The 24,016-nt window shown below is 44.7% G+C and overlaps 1 protein-coding gene across 5 annotated transcripts in view; it reads right to left on the bottom strand.

The window, feature by feature from the left end:
• Positions 1-24,016, bottom strand: part of ABCC8 (ATP binding cassette subfamily C member 8) — a 241,379-nt gene that overhangs the window by 88,415 nt on the left and 128,948 nt on the right. For all 5 annotated transcript variants that reach the window (XM_068260341.1, XM_068260342.1, XM_068260344.1 and 2 more), the window contains 7 exons: positions 22,099-22,233; positions 13,305-13,467; positions 11,298-11,338; positions 11,052-11,197; positions 4,077-4,182; positions 3,881-3,991; positions 2,356-2,431 (listed from right to left, as the gene is read on the bottom strand). In XM_068260341.1, coding sequence (XP_068116442.1) covers positions 2,356-2,431; positions 3,881-3,991; positions 4,077-4,182; positions 11,052-11,197; positions 11,298-11,338; positions 13,305-13,467; positions 22,099-22,233 — 778 coding nt within the window. The remainder of the gene's footprint in view (positions 1-2,355; positions 2,432-3,880; positions 3,992-4,076; positions 4,183-11,051; positions 11,198-11,297; positions 11,339-13,304; positions 13,468-22,098; positions 22,234-24,016) is intronic.

Raw genomic sequence — 24,016 nt, 5'->3', positions numbered from 1 at the left:
CATTGGTTACTCTGTGGGCTATCCTTAGTTTCTGTAACGTCAGTGATGCAGTTTTGCTATAACTCTGAAGCACTTTATATGCAGATTTTTACTGGATGCACTTTTGCAATGATTCTGAAACACTTTATATGGAGATTTGTACTGGATTGTGTTTTGCTATTTGATTAGTTTCAGTCACATGTTTGAGATATTTTTATCTTTTGGATTGTTGCACATTATGCAATACATTGTGCACGGATTGTAAACACAAATACTCTCTTTTTTTTTTTTCTACCGATTTCTGTTGTATTATCAATATTGTTATTATTATTATTACATACTATATCTGGCAGTAGGTCGTCTGATTGCATTCAGAAATAGGAGCATTTTTAATGATTTTTAACGGTATTATTGTACCAAGTATTAAGTCCTAACACAATTACAATATTGAACATAGATTGGAGTATGTGATCCTTCCTTACATGGGCAACTTTCTTTGTTATAATGCTAAACAGTTTGTCTGGCATATATGTCCAAATTGTTTATGTTGAAAGTATGAACAGGATTATTACTGGTACCTTAAACTGCAGTATAGTAAAACACCCACAAGATGTCACTGTGTGTAAAACTTGATGGTAATCTTTATGGGTTGTCATTTCCTGTATTCACTCTGGATTCTCTCTGTTCTAAGGAAGCTGCATTTCCTGGTGGTAATCTATGACATATCTCTGTATGTTTTTCTTCAGTAAAGACTTCTAACGTATTATACTGGGAGCCTATCTGCGACGTGTGTACAAAACACTCCCCTTCCTCGGCTTAAGGGGATAAGCCTTCTTTTTTAAGAAACTGCAGTTGTTAAAAAACTTTACAATCACACTGAAGGATTTCGTCACTCTGGCTCGGAAATTTCTAATTTTAAGAAATGATAAAACCGACACAAGTCTTTTTACATTTTCTGTTGAGCTTCTTGAGAGTATTTAAAGAGGAACTCCAGTGAAAATAATGTAATAAAAAAGTGCTTCATTTTACAATAATTATGTATAAATAATGTAGTCAGTGTTTGCCCATTGTAAAAGCTTTCCTCTCCCTGATTTACATTCTAACATTTATCACATGGTGACATTTTTACTGCTGGCAGGTGATGTCACTGGAAGGAGATGCTGCTTGCTTTTTTGGCAGTTGGAAACCGCTGTAAACTGCTACTTTCTACAATGCAATGAGGTTCACAGACAGGAAACTGTCAGGACCATGGTCCTGACATCACACTGTTGGAGGGGTCTCGCGACAATATTAGCCATACAGATCCCCCGATGATCTGTTTGAGAAAAGGTAAAGATTTCTCATGGGAAAAGGGGTATCAGCTACTGATTTGGATGAAGTTTATTTCTTGGTTACAGTTTCTCTTTAAGATGAGATTCCACATTGGTAGAGAAATATGCAACCCCATCAGTGGAACTTTACATATGGTTAGGATTGATAGTACATATTACCTAACCCGCTTCCTTTACATATTTTTTATTGCAGATGCTCAGTGACTCGACGCTGCTGATGCAGACTGTGATTGAGTTCGCCAAAGTTTTCTGCCAGTCAATCAGTTGGTACAGGTGTGGCAATTAAGCTGCGGATATTCCTGATCTGTGCATCTAATCACTCACGCAAGAGGTTGAAGCTAAACTGAGCAGTATGTACTGAAACTCATACATCAGACTGTACAGATCTCGAGTCAGGCTGGAAGTGTTATTCAACTTGGCTTTACAGACAATTTCAGAAATGTATGGTTGGTTCCAAACTGAATTTGAAAGGTAACTTTACAATAATTTTAAATAAGAAAATAATATAGGTTACGGAAGTAGACAAGATTAACTTTGTTTGATTTGAACATCAAGTCAGGTCACAAGGAACAATTGGGATGGTTGGTGAAAGAAATCCATTGCAGTCCATTGCTCGCCACATGGGGGGGGGGGGGGGGGGGGGGTGGTTTAGTAAATCGCTACCCTTGGAGGTGGATGAAACGGGATTGCAACAAACAGGGGGTCAGTATATTGCCACCCTTGGAGGGGAAGAAGGGGGGGGGGGGGGGGATAGAACAGGGGGAATTCCGCAGAGGAGCTAGAGATCTCCCTGCTGGTAATGACGAGTCTCAGTCGTCATTATCAGTGACACATACCCCACACACCCGCGCCCGCCTATCAATGCTGCCAACTGCCAAGTGTTTATTTCCCCATCCAAATGTGGCCGCCTTTTAAAGAATTCGACAAACTGCGCCTGGGGCAAGAGACCCGCCTGCCCCCCCCCCCCCCCTAAATCCATCCCTGGCCCCACCCTCCCCCAGTCAGACAGCTATAGACAGTACAAGACGGAGAAATGATTTGTCACCTTGTGGGATCCGGATGTCAATATTGGAGAGGGTAGAAGATCCATCTGGGGTCCATGTGAAAAATCCACTGCTGATCTGGACAGAACAGCAAAAGAAGGGAAAGATATAATAGACAGAAGAAGTGCAGTACAGTGCAATGCAGGAAGCTGGTGCTGATTTGATGCTAAATGGAAAGATTGTATCACTGATTAGACCTATACCATGGATAAAGTGGAGAGGCCTCTTACCAAATATCTGCCAGGGAATGCACATGTATATCCCTCTACTTGAGATCATTGCAGCTGTTTCCTGAAGATCAGAACAAAGCTATCTCCGGGAGACTAGAATGAGCCATCTCCTGGAGACCAGCATGTAACCATCTCCTGGAGACCAGCATGTAACCATCTCCTGGAGACCAGCATGGAATCATCTACTGGAGACCATCATGGAATCATCTCCTGGAGACCAGCATGGAATCATAGTTTGCAGATATTACTAGCACACCAGGAGTTATGAAACGCACTTTATTGTGCCAGTTTCCACAAGAAATCCAACAATTGTTTCGGGGCCACGCAGGGTCCCCCTTTATCAAGGCATGTGGTTACCACATGCCTTGATAAAGGGGGACCCTGCGTGGCCCCAAAACAATTGTTGGATTTCTTGTGGAAACTGGCACAATAAAGTGCGTTTCATAACTCCTGGTGTGCTGGTAATATCTGCGAACTAAACTAATTGGTGACACTGCCTATGTCACTTTACCAAGCACCCGGAAACAATAGATGGTGTGCCAGCTTTACCCTGGGACATTGCAGCATGGAATCATGTCTTGGAGACCACCATGGAACTGTCTGCAGTAGATTAGCAATGAATCATTTCCTGGAGACTAGCATGGAACTGTTGCCTTGAGACCAGCATAGAAGCCTCTTCTTGAGACTACAATGAAACTGTCTCCTGTAGATTAGCAAGGAGATTATTTCATGGAGATCAGCATGGAACCACCTCCTAGAGACCAGCATGGAACCACCTCCTAGAGACCAGCATGGAACCATCTCCTGGAGACCAGCATGGAACCATCTTCTGGCACAAGAATGTAAAAACCACCTGGAGCCCAATATAACCCTGTCTCCTGGAGATCAGCATGGAATCATTCTTTGGACACCAATATTGGACCCATATAGAATTATCTCCATTATACATTTTCTTTCTGTGGCCACAGAATTAGCCCTTAGTTACTAGTACAAAATTATTTGCTGGTGGCCACTATGAACATATCTTCTGGTGGTAAGCATATGGTACAGTATTCTATCTTTGGGACCAGTGCTAAGATACCTAGTACAGCTGTCTACTGCTCACGAATTCAGCTCACCAGAACTTTCTCCATTATTACAGAATACAACTATCTCTGATAGCAAGTATGGGTTTATCTCATAGAATCATCATGTGGTGGTCAGCTTCTATGGAAAGATGGGAGTGGAGGGAGAAGGGAGGGGTCTGAGGAAGATGTGGTGGTTAATAGGCATGAGACGTGGGGATGCTTGGCTTCACCTTTATACAGAACTCGTTCCCCTCTGTGCTGTTAGTGCCTCTTCTCTGCTGGCAGCTGAAAGCACTCCAGTCCTCTCGTATTGGCCGCTTGCGATTTACAACTCTGAGTGGCTGTGCAGAGTAGGGAGACAAGATATGGTGAGTGCAACACTCGTGTGGGGGAGGGGTGATGACACCGTCCTACTGACACACTCACCACAGCCTGGTACTTGTTCTGCTTCCTGCCCTTCCCAGACACCAAACATTTATCGGACTCCTCTCCGATTTCCTCACTGGAGAAAAACTCGTTCAGCTTCTGCACACTACAAGAGAAGAGTCAAATATTACTAACCTCCCAGTAGTATGCCATTACGCGTTTTCACTCACCCCTAATTGTCCTACTAAAGGACTACTGAACCTTCTATAATTTTTTCTAGTCCATTAGCAAACAATATGTTCCAACTATTTCTTGACATTTCACCGTCTCTACTGAGTCATCGTTTTCCCATTGCCCCGTCCATCCCCCTTTCTCCTCCTTTCCTCTCTTTCTTTCTCTCTTCTTCTTTTCCCTCCACTGTCCTATCTCTCTCTTCTTTCTCTTCTCCTCCCTAGGGGCCCCTGTGCTTCATCTGATCTGGTCCATTATTTACCATGCCTCCTTTATTCAATTCCAGAAACAAGCCTACTCTATGATCCCCTAAAAGCTGGGAGATCGTTCCTGAGGAAGTGAACAGTATCCATTTTAAGGTTTACGAAACACATTGGTGGCATGAATATGTATTCTATTTAGATATGTATTTATACGTTTCTTATGCACAATACTTATTATTGATGGCCAAGTGTACTGTTGTTCATCAATTTTATGACGTTTTTCATTGTCTTTGTTAATAAACGTAACTATTTTTAACTGTGAACAAATGACCTGATTTCTGACCCAAACCCCGACTGATGTTTATTGAATACAATAATCCCCAGCAGTAAAATCCCAATCAGCCCTCTTTTCAAAAACTCCCAGTAGTATACAACACATATAACACCTACACACTGCTAGAAATATATAAAATAGGCTACCCACTGAGCTCCTGTGCACTGCAAAAGATGTGAATCAAGAATTACCCATCAGAATATTACCCATTACAAATAATACTAACCACTCAGTGATCTACTATCCATTAAGCTCATGTAGAGTTCAAGGCAATACATAAAATATTACTAATCGCTCAACAATGAGGTTCTGGACACTACAAGAGAACTATACAAAATGTTGTTAATCGCTCAGCACTATACTACCTACTAATTTATGCAGACTGCAAAATAACTATATAAAGAGTTACTAACCACTCATCAATCTATTACCCACTACTTACTTAAAGTGAACCTACGGACTAAAAATCTACTCAGCAGAACTGAAAAGGCTTGGTGTTTCTTTAACAGTTTCACAGCATCAGAACTTTGTTTTTCTTACCAAAGCATCATTTTTAGCTGCATTTTTAGCTAAGCTCCACCCATCAAAGAAAACTGCTCAAGCTTTTTTTCCTTTTTGCTGTGCAAAGCTTGATGGGATTTCCTATGTTGTTATTCACGTTGCCTAGCAACTGGGAGGGGTGATAAGCACACAGGACAATTGGAACTGTGTCTCATGCTCCCTGTCACCTCCTTTTAACCAAAAAGCTGGCTGCTCTCATGAAATCAAACATTTGCCTGTTTTTTTAAAAACAGGGTGGGTAAGAGATTGTATCACCTATCTATTTTAATTAACATAACTAATGTAACTTAATGACACTATGTTTGTTTAGGCTGAAGTTCCTCTTTAATACCTGTCTGCTGTCAGGGCATTGGTGTTAGAGCAGAAGTTGATGAGTCATCCAGTAGGAAACAGATGGAGCCTCCTCTGGCATTGTGAATGAATGTACTGTATATAATGTATGTGGCAGAGCTCTGGTGACCTTAATTCACCTTCCCTTGCTGGTCATCATCACGGAGCTGCTCTAACTCTCCTCTGTCCACAGCCTGCTGAAGGCCTCAATTCACCTTCCCTTGCTGGTCATCACACAGAGCTGCTCTGCCTTTACTCTGTTGCCAGCCCATACACCGCAGGCTGATTCCTGATAGATTTCAGCATGACATGGTGGTAAGATTTCATCATGAAATCTATTAGGAATCAGCCTAGCATAGTCACCTCCACTACCTGCCTGGCCGTGGTAGACGCGCCATATGGTAGATGCGCCACCCCACGCATCCCTCTGCCCCCATGTGCCTCCTTTGTGTCTCCTTCTGTTCCCTTTTGTGAATCCTTCTGTCTACTTATGCCTCCTTCACTCCCCTGTGTCACCTCTGCACACCTGTGTGTCATTCTGTCCCCCTTTGAGCCTGCTTCTGTACCCCTTTGAGCCTCCTTCTGTCCCTCTCTGCCTCCTCTTCCCCATGTGCCTCCTTATGTGCCCTTTGTTGCCTCCGTCTGTCCCCTTGTGCTACCTCTGCCCCCCGTCTTACTGTGCCTCCTTCTGTCCCCCTTTGTGCCTCCTATCCCCGGGTGCCTCCGTCTGTCTCCCTGTGCCTCTTTCTTTTTATTTTCCCCCTGTACCTCTATCTGTTCCCCTGTTCCTCCTTCAGTCCCCCTCTGTCTCCTTCTGTGCATACTTCTGTCTCCCAATGTGCCCCTTCTGTCCCCCTTTATGTATTCTTCTTTCCCCTGTGTGCCTCCTTCAGTAACCCTGTGCCTCCTTCTGTACCCCTTTGTGTCTTAATCTGTCCCCCTGTGCCTCCTTATGTGTTCTTATGCCACTATCTGTCCCTATCCCCCTCCTGCACTCTCCAAGCCCAGTGTGTAAATGCAGAGTATAGCGCAGCAGAAGCTGTGCTCTCACTTCCCTGCCGATATGCAGTGCTGTGCCTGTGAGACCATCCTGTCTGGCTCCTGCTCCCTCTAGTGCTGGCACTTCATTCTCCTGTCACGTGTAATCATGGTAGGAGATGCACTAGGCACTAGGCTGAAGCGCGAGCGGACAGGCGGAAGCACAGCACTGGACTCCAGCGGAGAGGTGAGAGCACAGCTTCTGCTGCACTATACTCTGCATTTACACACTAAGCTGGGGGAGTGCAGGAAGGGGGTGCGCAACTAAATGCGACAAGATCGGCGAGTTGTTTGTATATCGGGCACTCCCTGTATTATTCATCCACCTTGTATGCCACATGGTTCATATTCTTTATTGTGTGTGAGTGTTTGGGGGGGGGGGGGGGGCAGCACTTCTTGTCTGGAGTGACAATAAGGCTAGAAACAGCCCTGTGCCCTGTGTGCATACAAGCATTCAATTTTGATTGCCCAATTTTACCACTTTCATGTAGTATGAAAGTTTATTACATAATCTATTCTTCTGTTGGCCCTCATACAACATGGAGGTGGTAAAATTGGTCACTGATTGGCCAATTAAAATTGTATAGATGTAACTATGCACCATTAGCAGGGTTGGACACTGAGGAATTTTGCTGCACTTGTGCTGTGGAATGACAGAGGAATCTGAATAGGATTAACCAAGCAGCAGATAATCATGAGATTTGCCCCAGTCTCGCATAATTCCTGCCAAATCCAATTATATCATTAACTGCAGCAGGTTAATCAGCAGAGAGCTTTTATCTCATAATTGAGAGGCTGCAGATTCTCTGGTGCTGAATCTCATTACACAGCCAGGAATACAGAGAAGGAAAGACAATGGCCCTGATTTCTTCAGCACTCCACCAAAGGGTTTCCAGCCTACTTTTTTAAATGTATTTTTTATTTTTATCAGACAAAAGACTAAAAAATGTTGGATCAACAGAAAAATAATTAGAGCATGTGAGAGGCTGGGAATTTCCTAGTGACATTTTTCTGTTGTAACTGTCACCAATAGGGTACTTAAAGAGGAACTCCAGTGAAAATAATGTAATAAAAAGTGCTTCATTTTTACAATAATTCTGTATAAATGATTTATTCAGCGTTTGCCCATTGAAAAATCTTTCCTCTTCCTGATACATTCTGACATTTATCACATGGTGACATTTTTACTGCTGGCAGGTGATGTCATTGGAAGTGGCTGCTGCTTGCTTTTTTGGCAGTTGGAAACAGCTGTAAACAGCTGTTATTTCCCACAATGCAACAAGACTCACAGACAGGCTACTGTCAGGACCACGGTCCTGACATCACACTGTGGGAGGGGTTTCATCACAATATCAGCCATACGGAGCCCCCTGATGATCTGAGAAGTGGTAAAGATTTCTCCTGGAAAAGGGGGTATTAGCTACTGATTGGGATGAAGTTCAAATCTTGATTACAGTCTCTCTTCAAAGGATACATCTGAGATTTAACAAAAAATCAGATTTACTTACCTGGGGCTTCCTTCAGCCCCTGGAAGCCTATGTGTCCCTCACTGCAGCTCTGCTCCAAGCCAGTCACCTGGGGCCCCCTCAGTAGCAGCCGCCGACCTGGCCTTGGCTGCACTGCTTGCACTCCCATGGCTGGGAGCATTCTGCGCAGGTGTAGTGCTTCTGCGCCTGTGCAAAACGCTCCCGGTTATGTGAGCACGAGCGGTGCAGCCCCACGCTCACATATGCACAGAGGCCGTGGACCTCGCTGGCTGCTACAAAGTGAACCCCCGGAAGGCGGAGCTGCGGTAAGCAACACATAGCCTTCCAGGGGCTGGAGGAAGCCCCAGGTAAGTAGATATCCTTTTGCTGAAATTGCCTGATGCTTCCTTTAAAGAGACACTAAAGCCCCCAAAAAAATATATGATATAATGATTTGTATGTGCAGTACAGCTAAGAAATAAAACATTAGGAGCAGAGACGTAAGTCTAATAATGTTTCCAGTACAGGAAGAGTTAAGAAACTCCAATTGTTATCTATGCAAAAGAGCCATTGAGCTCCAAGACTTTCAAAGTCGCAGGGAGCTCTGTCTTCTGAAGCTTGGTATCTCAACTGTCAGTCGTATTTTCTTTTTTTCTGCAGAGAACGGTTCAAAAGTTCACTGGCCTGCTCTGTAAAATCATTTAGAATTTTCCCATTCAATACCCTGCAGATTCGATCGATCTGCAGGTAATCAATTCTCCCAAAATGACTGTCCGACTTTCAGGCGACTTTGACCAAAAACTGATTTCAAGTATGGGACAGAACAAAAGATATAAGTCAATTTGTTGAACGAACAGTGCAATGCTGCAGTTTGATCGATTTTCAATAGATTCCATGTTGAAATCTTCTGAAAATCCATGTGCAGTATGGTATGTTTTAGGAATTGAGTACTTAACGAATAGATTCCGTTCAGTGAGGAATCGATTGGTTTGCCACATTGGGTGACAATCTATAATGGTGGCCCTACATCAAGTGATATTGGCAACCGATTGACCAAGAGACAGATCTCTCTCCGACGAATCTGATCAGAGAGAGATCTGTTGGCCACCATAAATGCTTGTGCATTGTGAAAGACCGTTGTGACGGATCAAATCAGATCAATTTGTTTAATGTCCCCCATGTATACAGATCTTTCAATGATTTTTCTGCTAAAGTCTATGGAACTTCCCCCTGCATGCTTCTTCGTTTAACTATACTTTAACTGATAATTTTCTTGCAGTCTATTACTGTTATCCGCATCCCATCGCTAAATATCTTTAGTAGGGGAGGTCAGAAATGCCAGTTTCCAATCTCCAACGAATTTCTGCTTTCCGATAAGTGTCTCTCGCATTTCCAAAGAACATGGCGGAAATCAGAATTTTCGATTTCCAAATAATGTAATTTTTTGTCAATAAAGTTGGTTAATTGTAAGAAGAAAAAAAAATGATTGTGGAATTCACTTTTATTTGTGCGGATGTATGCTGTTATAGTGGAAATTGCATTTCCGATCAGCACCCGTGGTACACTACCGCATTCTTTGATTGGCCTAATACTTCTGAGTAGAGATGCTCAAATCCGAATCCGGGTGAAACCCGGATAGTTGCTATCTAGATTTCACCCAGTAAATCTGTGCGCAATGGGGTCAAGCTTACCTGTCTGACGTCTTTTTCGGTCCGCCCCGCGGCGCCTCCCTCAGCAGATCAGGTGTTTTTGACTTTATTGTCAGATTTGACAAGAATATCTGCATGCTTGTTTCAGGTGTGATTTAGTCACTACTGCAGCCAAATAGACCAGGAGCATTGCCAGGCAACTGGTATGGTTTGAAAGGAAATAAATATGGCAGCCTCCATTTACCTCTAACTTCAGTTGCCCTTTTAATCTTTAATGTAAAGATCCTGGAAACTTCATTCATGGGCAGTTTCCAGTGATTCAGTCTTGCAGTGCGTAATTAGCTTCACAATAAGCTACAGTACATGTAAAGAGACCCTGTCACTGACATTCTCAAGGCCTTTTGTGCAGAGAGATATTTCCCACCCCCTGGAGGATGACAGCTACAGCTTGCATTACAGGTAATTTAGGAGAGGGGTGCCCATACCCCTAAAGGTGCCCATACATCTAGCGATGATGGGCAGATTCGACCAAGAGACAAATTTCTCTTAAATCAAATCTGATTAGAGAGAGATCGAATTCCCGATTCATTTTATGCTGAAATCGATATGGAATTGGCCTTCTGCCGCATCCACCGCCTTGCCAGGCTGACGCTGTCCCCTAATGTGCAATGTGCCCAGTGCACTACACATTACCTGTTCATGTCCACAGCTGGCTTAGCCCTTCGTTCATACTTGCACCCCAAGTGGTTGCCGACATACACGTGCCCATGTTACTCTGGCAACCCCGTGGGGTGTGTGTATATGGACCAAGGACTGTGCCTGGAGGCAGCGGAGGACTAGGACAGGTAATGTACAGTGCACTGGGCACTGGGGGGCCACATTGCACACTGTGGACAGCATCGGGGGTTTCATTGCGTTTCTCGCTCGTCCCGATATCGATCGCCGTTACCGCTGTGGCCCTGATCTAGCAAATCGGCCCTACATCTTGCAGCATGTCCGACCAATTCATGCGACCAATTTCGAGCCGAATTTGGTCACATAGTCGATCCAGCATGCACTTGGCAGCAGTGATTTTCATCTGATTTGATTATAATAATCAAATCAGATGGTCGATGGGCCACCAAGTCCCTGATGTATGGCCACCATAAGGAGCAAAGTCCTGAGCCCAAGCTCCGAAGCAGAACAGGCAGTCAGAAGAAGGTGGAGATATTGAGGCCACCTACCTGACCAGAGCCTTGACGGTGGATCTGACCACACTGGAGAGCAGGAAGAGCGGAGTAACCAGGATGTGGAAGAGGGAGAGTGAGGCGAAGGCCACAGCCGGAGTGAAGTCATGGCAGTTTAGCAGATGGACATGGACAACAAACGTCTTCAGACATAAAGAGAAAATAAATAACACGTCACTCTTTAGTGGTGGGGCGGGGTGGGGAAGAGAGCAGGGGATTCTGGGAACTTGTAATGAGACTTACTATGAGCACGGCAGCAATGGGAATGGCAGCATTCATAAATACTGTGAGAGAAATAGAGAAGACAGTAATTATACACATATCACACAGAATTTAGCTTGTGTATGATTACCAGACCAGCAGAAAACTGTCTGTAATATGGGAGGAAGTAGAGAATATCAGGGAGGGAAGTAAGGGTTGGATACATCATTAGATGTAGAGCAACGTCGGGGCTCTGGAGGGAATACAGACAGAGTGAATGATGTATGGGGTGTGTGATATACATAGTGGATTGGGGGCATAAAAATGGACCCAAACTCTTACACAGCACGCAATGAAAAGTATTCATTCCACATAGAGTTGCTGAAGAAATTCACTTCTCTGTGTTTCTTTAGCCAAATCAAATACTCTAATTAGCACAAAGGGGTAAAGAGGCACCAAGGTGTAGATAAAACTACGTTAAAAACCACTTAAATCATAAGAGATGAGGTAGCTTACCTCACTGATGACAATCTCATGAGAGACTGTCGTCATCCAATGCCCACTTCCCCAGGCCAATACAAGTGCCAAAGCTGAAACTAGCTGATAGCATCAAGCATCAAGGAAACGCTTAATGCTATCGGCTAGTTTCAACTTTGGAACTTGTATTGGCCTGAGGAAGTGGGCATTGGACCTATGAAATACGTTGCCTGTGCTAAAAAAATTCCTTTCTCTCATGAGATTGTCGTCAGCCACCTACTCTCATGATTTTAGTGTTTTTTAACCTAGTTTTACCTACACCTGGGCACCTCTTTACCACTTTGTGTTGTATTTAATTCCCACCCTATTGAGGTAGGAGGAGTCCCTCCTGGCCTCACTTGGTTGACACCAATGTGAGAGCCAGCTTCGTTTGGCAACAAGGAGAGCAAGCACATCCAGTTCTATCTGGACACCCCGGGTTTATTGTCTCCACCTACATTCAGTGGTTGGTTGCCCATCTGGAAACCATCTTTTGTGAGAAGCCATTCTGCCATTTACATTTTCCTACTTTATCAAATCGTACTATGACATTTGGGTTCCCGTTGTGTTTGTGTGTTTTTCTCCAATAAGGTGTTTCAGCACCCCGCCTGTACCTAAATCCTCTAATTAGTTCTTATCACTAACTGTAAATAGACTGCAGAAGAGCTTTTCCTAGGCGGCTCTCTCCATACAGTAAATGCTGAGGCTTAACCCTTACAGTGCTGCCTGCAGAAGTAAAACCAATTTAAACTTTAGGTTTTTTTAGGATTTCCATAAATTGTAGTGACAATTTTTCCCCCATTGAAGCCTCATACTCACGCTCAACAGAACTCGTTTAAATGCACAATTATCAAACAACTTGGACAACTTTTGTCAAGTAAAATATCATTGACAAGAGGTGACCAACAACTGATAAGACGCAGCTCAAGTCAATCCAAGCTGCGTCTTATCAGTCATTAGTTGCCTCTTATCAGTGATATTTTACTTGACAAGTTGTCCAACTTCTTTAAGTTGTTTGATAATTGTGTATTTAAAAGACTTTTGTTGAGCGTGTGTATGAGGTTTTAGGTTATCATGCTGTGGCTAAAGGCCCATACACACGTCGGATTTCCGCGAACGACGGGTCGTTTGAACGTCCCGTCGTTCGCCCGCTAAATCGGGCGTGTGTACAGACTATCGTTCGTTTGATAAGAGTGAGTTTGACCCACTCTTATCAAATGAACGATAGTCTGTACACACGCCCGATTTAGCGGGCGAACGACGGAACGACGGGACGTTCAAACGACCCGTCGTTCGCGGAAATCCGACGTGTGTATGGGCCTTAATATTTTAGAGCACAGAAGTTCTGTGTTTAGTTCCACTTGAAGGAAGGAAGGAAGGAAGGAAGGAAGGAAGAGTGGAGTGTATATTACACATGGGGGTAGGTAATATCAAGAAGTGTGTTAAGGGTGGAGATTAGATGGGTGTGGTACATGACGGGCGGGATGGTGCGCAGGTGGCGGAGGTCACCGTGGATGACACAGGGGGACATACTAGAGACTGAGGTGTACAAAGCAAAGGCCTTCAGGCTGATCATTTCCTTCTGCCGCGTCTCCTCCACGCTGCCATGGAAAATATGTTCCCAGGAGTACAACTTCAGCAGCTTAATCCCGCGTAGCATCTCATTGGTCTTCCTCAGACGCTCATTTGAATATTCCTGCCACAGAGAAATGTTTGGTCATTCTATAAAGCACTGACAATATCATACAACCGCTATTGTAATAACGCTAAATACTAATCTACAGGTATACCAGCACTACACAGCATGGGCTCATTCACTAACATCTGAAAAGGGTTCAATACCAGGAAACTTTAAAGGAATCATCAGCGAAAAAAACTAAAATCAGCTTTGCTCACCTGGGGCTTTCTCCAGCCCCTTGAAGCCGACTGTCCCACACTGACCGCTCCACTCTCCGCCGCCATTCCGGGCTCCCCGCACGGTGCAGAGGCCGACCTCGAGGTCATCCATACTGTGCCCGCGTAAAGCGCCACTGTCAATCAAGGCCACATTGTCCGCAGCTTACTGTGCAGGCGGCTTACTGCGGGGCGGCGGCGGAGAGCGGAGCTGTCAGTGTGGTACAGTCGGCTGCAAGGGGTTGGAAAAAGCCCCAGGTGAGTAAAGCTGATTTTTGGGTTTTTTGCTGATGATTCCTTTAAGGACAACTGAAGTGAGAAGAATATGGAGGCCGCCATATTTATTTACTTTTAAACAATACCAGTTGCCTGGCTATCCTGCTGATCTATCTGGCTGCAGAGGTGTCTGAATCACACCAGAAACAAGCATGCAGCTAATCTTGTCAGATCTGACAATAATGTCAGAAACACCTGATCTGCTGCATGCTTGTTCAGGGTCTTTTAGATAGAGGATCAGCAAGATAGCCAGGAAACTGGTATTGCTTAAAAGGAAATGACAGTCTCCATATCACTCTCACTTTAGATGTCCTTTAAAAAGCAACTGTCAGGCATAAAATCAAAAATCAATTCTTTATTTTTATGTGGTAAACAAGTAATAAGGATGATAACCAGGCAATCCAAAAGTTACAAATCACTCGTAGTTTTCTTCTCCATAAAAGGTCATTCCCCAGTTTCCCTGGCTGTTATTTGGTACATCTGTCGCACAAAGTAATTTTTCAGGGCATGCTGGGTTTTCTTTTTTTCTTTTTTACTTTCCCCTCAGACATAACTAATGCCCTTTCCCTCCTGTTTTCCCCTCCCACACCTCTGATTCTTCCTCTCTGATTGGCCAATATTTCTCACTGCACTTTCTATTGCAGAATTGGGTAGGAGGAGGGCGGGCTGACTAGGAGGAGGGTGGGCAATGCATACACAATCAGGCAGAGGAGAGTAAGGGAGGAAATTATATCAGGATTGGCTTCAAGATAGACACAGACAAAATGAAAATCCTAAGAAGCATTTTCTCTTCTTCTTCTTTTTTTTTTACTATAGAAAAACCACTAAAATCAAAATGTGTACAGTGCAGTACATATGTTATGCAAGTAGAGCAAGTATTTATCTACTTATAGATGTGTTTTTTTCTGAGACAATATAGCTGACAGCTCCACTTTAACATCTGGTACTGCATTTTAATCCTTGCTCAGTTCACCAGTATGAGGGTAATAAGTTCAGCATATTTTCACCAATTGGAATAGTGACAAGAAGCCCAATTTGAAAGATTCCGCCTTAAATTCCAAATTTCTACACTTACCCCTAATCAGGAAAGCCTTTCTTTAAAAGTGAATTCAAATAAAATAGCAAGTTACATGCACATAGTCAAACCAGAGCGGCACTCAGGCCTGTAAGCCAGAGGTAAACACAGGGATGCCTCTGAAATATGGAAGGGGAGAATTAAGCCACCTCTTCCTGGTCAAGCAGTACAGGGATCTTTTAGGAGTCCCCTTAAAAAGAACCCGAGGTGGGTTTGAAAAATATTATCTGCATACAGAGGCTGGATCTGCCTATACAGCCCAGCCTCTGTTGCTATCCCAAATCCCCCCTAAGGTCCCCATGCACTCTGCAATCCCTCATAAATCACAGCCACGCTGTTGACAAACAGCTTGTCAGAGCTGGCTGTGTTTATCTCTATAGTGTCAGTCTGCTGCTCTCCCCGCCTCCTGCAGAACTCCAGTCCCCGCCTGCATCCCTTCCCTCCCTGCTGATTGGAGGGAAGGGACGGGGGCAGGGACCGGAGCTATGCAGGAGGAGGGGGAGCAGCTGAGACTGACACTACAGATGTAAACACAGCCACACAGCACAGCTGTGATTTATGAGGGATTGCAGAGTGCAGGGGGACCTTAGTGGGGTTTGGGATAGCAACAGAGGCTGGGGTGTATAGGCACACCTCGGGTTCTCTTTAACTGCAGTGCCATAAGTTGTAAAAGTTATAGAAACACCTGCATTAAATGCTACACTGTCTGAAAAAAGTAGGGGTGGGACGACGAATCCGGCGAATCCACGAATCCCTCGAATATTGGGAAATATCGAATCCCGACGCCATTTTTCACTTTCCGAATCCGCCGAATCCCGACGCTGCATCACCGCATACGCCGCTCGCACTCGTCCTCCCCCGACCTCCTCCGACCCCCCCCCGCGCCTTCTCCGCTCGCCAGCATCAACTCACCTGAGCGGAGCGCACAGAGCGGCAGACCTCTCGCCGACTTCCTGGTTCCCCCTAGTGACCGGCTCTTCCAATGATGTCATCAGTAAGAGCCGGTCCGGCCACTAGAGGGAACAGGGAAGTATCGAAGAGGTCTGCCGCTCTGCGCTCCACGGAAAGGTGAGTAGATACTCATGCAGGGGTGAGCGGAGGAGGCACCGGGGGGGTAGCGGAGGAGGCCGGGGAGGGGGGTTGGCGGTGAGCGGAGGAGGCATAGGGAAGGCCCCTATACCTACCTACAGGCCCCTATACCTACCTACCCACATACAGGCCCCTATACCTACCTACCTACCTACCCACCTACAGGCCCCTATACCTACCTACCTAAAGGCCCCTATACCTACCTACCTAAAGTCCCGTATACCTACCTACCCATCTACCTACCTACAGGCCCCTATACCTACCTACCCACCTACAGGCCCCTATACCTACCTACCTAAAGGCCCCTATACTTACCTACCTAAAGGCCCGTATACCTACCTACAGGCCCCTATACCTATCTACCCACCTACAGGCCCCTATACCTACCTACCCACCTACCTACCTAAAGGCCCCTATACCTACCCACCCATCTACCTACCTACAGGCCCCCCTACCTACCTACCTACGTAAAGGCCCCTATACCTACCTACCTAAAGGCCCCTATACCTACCTACCTACCTACCTAAAGGCCCCCTACACCTACCTACCCACCTACCTAAAGGCCCCTACACCTACCTACCTAAAGGCCCCTATACCTACCTACCTACCTACCTAAAGGCCCCTATACCTACCTACCTACAGGCCCCTACACCTACCTACCCACCTACCTAAAGGCCCCTACACCTACCTACCTAAAGGCCCCTATACCTACCTACCTAAAGGCCCCTATACCTACCTACCTACAGGCCCCTACACCTACCTACCCACCTACCTAAAGGCCCCTATACCTACCTACCTACCTATACTGAAGGTCCCTTTACCTACCTACCTAAAGGCCCCTACACCTACCTACCTAAAGGCCCCTACACCTACCTACCTAAAGGCCCCTATACCTACCTACATACCTACCTATACTTAAGGCCCTATACCCTGCTACCTATACTGAAGGTCCCTTTACCTACCTACCTAAAGGCCCCTATACCTACCTACATACCTACCTATACTTAAGGCCCTATACCCTGCTACCTATACTGAAGGTCCCTTTACCTACCTACCTAAAGGCCCCTATACCTACCTACCTAAAGGCCCCTATACCTACCTACCTAAAGGCCCCAATACCTACCTACATACCTACCTATACTTAAGGCCCTATACCCTATATACCTATACTGAAGGTCCCTTTACCTACCTATACTGAAGGCCCCCATACCTAGTTAACTACCAATACTGAAGGCCCATATACCCTGCTACCTTTACTGAAGGCCCATATACCCTGCTACCTTTACTGAAGGCCCATATACCCTGCTACCTATACTGAAGGCCCATATACCCTGCTACCTATACTGAAGGCCCATATACCCTGCTACCTATACTTAGGGCCCCTATACCTTGCTACCTATACTGAAGGCCCCTATACCTTGTTACCTGTACTGAAAGCTACCCATATTGAAGGCACCCATACCTAGCTAGCTATACTGAAGGCACCTTTACCTCGCTACCTATGCCTGGGTACCTATACTGCGGGCAACTATACCATGGATCGCACAATTCTTATGTGCAGGATTCGTTATATTCGGGATTCGAAAGGTTCGAGATATTCGAGAACCTTTTTAGATTCGGATCCGGATTCGGATTCGAAGAAATTGTGGATTCGTCCCATCCCTAGAAAAAACTCATCAACCTGTTGGAAAGTTTATTAGGTACTATGATTTCCTCTTCCTTATTCCATCTTCCATTCATTCATACATACATTGGGTTCTTTAGACCAGAAAACCCACATCTCCTCCTGATGCATCTTTTCAGCTGCACTGCAATCTTCCAGCAGCCACTCTGACGGAAGTCCAAGATACACATTATATATTGGCGTTTCCTTTCTCATTTTCAAAATCATTTGCTATTTATAGTTAATCAGTTATATATAAATGTATGCAGTAATCAGGGCCGGTTTAAGCAGCAATGGGGCCCCAGGGCAAAATAAACCTGGGGGCCCCTCCCAACTGATACCCTGGAACAAAAATCATTAAGGGAACTTTTTTTGCAGCTGGTATAGTCAGGGTGTGAAGCTCCAATCGGTCGGAGCACCACATTTTGGCTACCCCAGCCTGCATGGGGGACAAGGGGTTAAAAAGTTTCAGGAGGGGGGACCCCACATAATTTGTTTTAAAAAAAATTCCCACACTCCAAACATTAAAAAAAAATTGGGAAAATAGGAAAAAATGCCAGGGATCTTCATACAGCCATATTGCGGCTGTATAGCGATCCCTGCCAAAGCACTGCGGCTGCGTATGAACCCCCTGGAAACCCCGTCAGGAAATTCATTGCTCTTTCTTTTGATACATGTAAAATTACACTACTGTTAGGTTTGCTACTAAAAGTGACATTTACCGCATTTAAAAGTATACTTTTTTCCTTCGAAAACTTTAAAATTGATTTTCTCAAAAAACTATAAGGTCTTTTTGAAAAATTGTTTTTTTCCTCTTAATCCCAATGATCTCCTTAACATATCCTGCAAATTTAGGGTTTCTAGCATTTAAGGTGGATTTGCTATTAACCATTAAAGTCGGCAGGTTTTTAAATGTGTATTTTTTTTCCTTTGAAACTTTAAAATCGATTTTCTCAAAAACTATAAGGTCGATTTGAAACATTTTTTTCCTCTTGTAGCCACTAGAGGCCCCTACAAGCTCTGGGGCCCTGGGGCAATTGCCCCCTTTGCCTCTATGGTAGCGCCGGCCCTGGCAGTAACCAAGATTACCATTAGTTAAAGCTAAAACAAGAAGGGCCAGTTTCCTCTAGTGCGGTGTGATTCCGTTGCGGAAAATGCGAAAACGAATTTGTATGCAGATGCAAATTCGTACGTGTTTGTATGTGAATTTTAATGCGAAAAATGCGTTAAAATTCGCATCTGTTTGTAAGTATGCGAATTTAACCATGTCAGTGCCTGTGTGCTTTTACATTGATTGTATGCGAAAACGTACGCAAATTCGCATGGAAGATTCGCATAGCAAATTTGCAGGCGAATTTCCTATTAAATACATTGCAGCGAATCGCACACTAGTCTTGCGGTGTGCGAATTCTGATGGCTCTGCTGTGCAGATTTTTTTCTGCACAGTCCACCGCACAGAATTTCTGACAAGTGGAAACAGGCCCATTGATTTATATTGGTTATGCAAATCTGCATGCAGAAAATGCATGCAGATTCGCTCTAGTGGAAGCGGGCCCGAAAACTGGTGGAGATGGTGGCTCACAGAAGACTCCAGTCAAGCAGCAAAGACTCTTCCAACAGGGAAAAAAGGATGTCAAACAGATGGAGAGAACTAGGAATCCTGGACCAAAGATCCATGAAGACTTTAAACAATAATGGAAGGTTAATGGAGAAGAGGACACCGTGGGATATAATAAAATGTATTTTACAAGGTGGAGTTTTTTTAAACTAAAATATTACAGAATGGGTGGCTGTGTTTTCTGGTTTTGCACTGTGTGCTGAATGGGTTAGGAGTTTGGCAAAAGACCCGTTTACCCTTTTTTCATTGGGTGACTTCATTTCTGAGCCAAGCAAGTAGTATATAAATCCAAAAAGGTAGGGAAAACCATTGTCACTGGACACCGCCTCTTTAACCACTTAACGACCGCCTAACGCCCATAGGCGTCGGCGGGTCGTTAGTAGTATAGCAGCCTTTCCATGCCAGTTCACGCGAGACTGCCTCCGTGAACAGTGTGCGAGCCGCCGATCGCGGCTCGCACGCATAATGTAAACATGCGGGGAAGGAATCCCCGCTGTTTACATCACACGGCGCTGCTGCGCAGCAGCGCTGTGACGTAGTTCGGCGATCCCCGGCCTCTGATTGGCCGGATATCGCCGGCATCTGATAGGCAGAAGCCTATTCTATCAGGCGCAGGACGGATATCCGTCCTGCGCCACACACAGGAGAAGGGAGAGGGAGGGAAAGCAGGGGAGCCCGGAAAGCGCTGCGGAGGGGGGCTTTGAGGAGCCCCCCCCCCCGCAAATCAATAGTAGCCGGCGGCGATCAGACCCCCCCTGCAGGACATCCCCCTAGTGGGGAAAAAAGGGGGGAAGTCTGATCGCCCTGCCTTTTACCTGATCGGTGCTGCGGGCTGTAGAGCCCACGCAGCACCGATCATTCCAAAAATCCCCTGGTCCTTAAGTGGTTAAAAAGCAAGCCCATTCTCCCACTCATTGCTGAAGTCCAGTAAGAATGATAAAAATATACAGGAAAGCCTTTACTTGGTCTTTCCCTGGCAAGCAAGTAGGCAAATGTAAGGTAGGGGGAAGCCTCATTTTTAAAAATTTACGTTAAATAGAAGTAAACAAATCTGAGTTGAGCAGAGCTCCTGCAATATGAGTAAAAGTGTATATGATAATATATGACACCTGCTTCCTGCTGGTCTGAAGTTAGTCCTCCCATTAAAAAAACACACCAAAACAGCAGCTGAAAGGCAGTTCTGAAAAGAATAAGACGATCATCAATCATTAATATAGCATGAGACTTTAGAATAGATGAGAGTTTCATATAAGTTTGTATATACTGAATGTGCAATTTTATGCAATAAAATCTATGCACACTTTCATCATGTGCACTTCATAGTGAATCATGAGATCGGTGTACAACTAACAGCGGTTAATGAACCACTCTCTTGAGACAATCTCTGTGGTGCAGGGGCGTAACTAGAAATTAATGGGCCCCCCTGCAAAACTTTGGATGGGGCCCCCTATCTCCACCCCCCCCCCCCCCATCTTGTCTACAAAACTTTGTATGTTTCGTTATCAGTGGCAGGTGCAGTCATTAGAACAACTGTGCAGAGAACAGAAAGCTGTTTCTCTCCATGCAAAAACTCCTCAAGCATCACTACAGGACACAGCACTTGGGGAGGGGTAGAACAGCACTGTACACAAGTCCCTGCTGTACACTGAATGGGGACTGTCTACAAATCTTTGTCTGCAAAACCTTGTATGATTCCATATCAGTGACTGAGCAGATGCAGTCATTAGAACAATTGTGCAGAGTGCAGAAAGTTTTTTCTCTCCTTTCCCTTAGTTGTCAGTCTCCCAGGATGGGCCCCCTGTGGTTTCTGGGCCCCCCTGCAGATGCATCCCTTGCAGGTTCTATTGTTACGCCCCTGCTGTGGTGGATTGCTTAAGAGATTAAACTGGTGATATAAACAATTGTATCTATCCTCCTACTCCTAAAATTACTTTTAGATACCCCACCATTTCATGGTATGTTTAAAAACTTAAAAAAGAAGATTGATTGTTTTGTCTCAGCTTAGTGAAATAGTCTGTCCCCATCTCAGAGTGATAAAATATGTACTATTGACCTTTTTTATCTATTCACTGCACTCAGAAGCCCAGTTCTCTGCCAGGGAAGTATCTTCTGGCTGTAATTCCTTATCAGTGAGGGACTCTATTGTCTGACTGGGTCCCTACTAGAGAAAAAAATCAGTTGCATAGCTGCATATTAACTCATTTAGGCAGAAAAAGGAGAAAAGCAACACAGCATAGTTATTTGTGTGTTTCACACTGTACATACACATGTCTATCTCATCATGTCACATGTCACTTAAGGTTCCCTTTTAAAGAGGAACTCCAGTGAAAATAATGTAATAAAAAGTGCTTCATTTTTACAATAATTATGTATAAATGATTTAGTTTGTGTTTGCCCATTGTAAAAATATTTTACTGCTGGCAGGTGATGTCACTGGAAGGAGATGCTGCTTGCTTTTTTGGCAGTTGGAAACAGCTGTAAGCAGTTATTTCCCACAATGCAACGAAGTTCACAGACAGGAAACTGCCAGGACCATGGTCCTCAGAGTTTCTTGTGGGAGGGGTTTCACCACAATATCAGCCATACAGAGCCCCCTGATGATCCGTTTGTGAAAAGGAAAAGATTTCTCATGGGAAAAGGGATATCAGCTACTGATTGGGATGAAGTTCAATTCTTGGTCACGGTTTCTCTTTAAGCTCTTCTCTCGACTCACCAGAGTGCTGCGCTGTGCCTGTGACAGCTTCGTGGCTACAAAATACTGGACTGGTGCGAGGACAATGATCACAGCAGCTCCGATTAAGGCACTGATCCCCAGAATGTAGTAGAGGAGGATGACCCCAACAATAATCTGTATAGGAGAGATCACAGTCAAAAAAAGTAAGAATACTCCACCTACATGATACTTCATTACCAATTTTCCACCAATCACAAGTTTACCCCACCCAACAGCAGTGATTCCTAGGGTATAATAGAGGAGGTCGCCCCCAACAGTGGTATGCAGAGATGTGATTGTGTCGCCATCATACAAAGTAAGATCACCCCACCACACACCAGCCTTGAATACTGCCATTATCCTCCATTATAACTCCCAGTTTGCATCCCCTGAATGCATTAAAGGAGATGCATCCCACCAGTGGTATACAAAGGAGAAATCACAATTCATTATACACAAAAAATTGGAGACACCCCTTATTTGAAAGTAAACCAGTCCAGCAGTGACGTAGAGTGACGCAACAATGCAAAGTTGCTTATTTAACGAATGCTCAGCTTCGGATGATGTAGTTATCATGGAAGTTAATGTCAAAATGGGTAAGACGAAAGATTAAGGCCGGTTTCAGTCTACAGATTGGCGTTAGCAGTGCAATGCGATCCGAGGTACGACCGCCTCCACTGATAGTCAGGCGTGTGTACGGCAGTCGGTGACCCCCAACCCGTGAGCGTTCTGCCTAGTGGATCTACTCACCCCAAGCGACGCTGATCCCCGCTGATCCCGTTGTTCGCACTGCTCCCCCGCGTGACCTCACACACACGCTGCTCGTTGTTCCTCCACCCCCCCCCCCCCTCCGCATAGCAACACATTGCATTGTCAGCTACACAGCTGACTTGCGTGTGTGCAACCCAGCAACGTCACTGACAGGTGACATCCATCAAAGGTGTGTACGCACTTTTATAGATGCCTGACATTCCAACATCCCTTTGTAACCACCACTAATAAAAGCATACACACACACACACACACACACACACATACATACATACACATACACACATAGATACACACACACACACACACACACACACACACACACACGCACACATATACATACACACACACACACATACACACACGCACACATATACATACACACACAAACACACACACACACATACCCATACACACACACACACACACAAACACACACACACACACTCTTACATAGACGTAAATAGCATATGTTGTTATTACTATTTTTAGTTAGTATGTACATAGTGCCGACATCTTCGGCAGTGATGTATACGTGTGCATATCAAAAGAATACACTGTTAAATACAACATATAGTTGAAGATACAATATATATCAGGCAGATTTTGTCCATGGAGGGAGGAGGGGAGGGCAGCCTGGTGTGTACGAGTGACTCTCTGTAATGTAAAATGCTGTACATAACTCACAGTCACCCTGACATCAAAGTCTCCAGCCTGGAGGAGAATTAATTCCAAGGAGAATTAATGGTCTCCCCAGAGTTATAATCCAGCGAGTGACTGTCGCTCTGAAGATAATGAGTGCCTTATAATAGCTGTGAAATGTAATAAGATTCCATTTACTCACACACAGCGAGTGACTGGGTCTGACATGTTTCTACCCCAGGGATGGGGAGTCCCTCACATTCCAGATATAAAAACAGATGAGGTCCCCTGGAATATCTCCCTTTACACAGCTCCACTCCAGGGATGGTGAGCAGTGGTGCTCAAATACCCCTTTTAAAAATTCGAATTTGGTCGAATTCGAATAGTAAATTATTCGAGGTCAGTCGAATATTCGAGTCGAATATTTTTTACTATTCGATTCGACCTCGGACTTCGAGCTCACTATTCGAGTCGGTATTCGAGCTCACTATTCGAGCTGACTATT

The sequence above is a fragment of the Hyperolius riggenbachi genome, chromosome 11 (genome assembly GCF_040937935.1).
Source record: "Hyperolius riggenbachi isolate aHypRig1 chromosome 11, aHypRig1.pri, whole genome shotgun sequence".
In the NCBI taxonomy this organism is placed as follows: domain Eukaryota; kingdom Metazoa; phylum Chordata; class Amphibia; order Anura; family Hyperoliidae; genus Hyperolius; species Hyperolius riggenbachi.
This window is presented reverse-complemented; position numbering and strand designations above follow the sequence as displayed.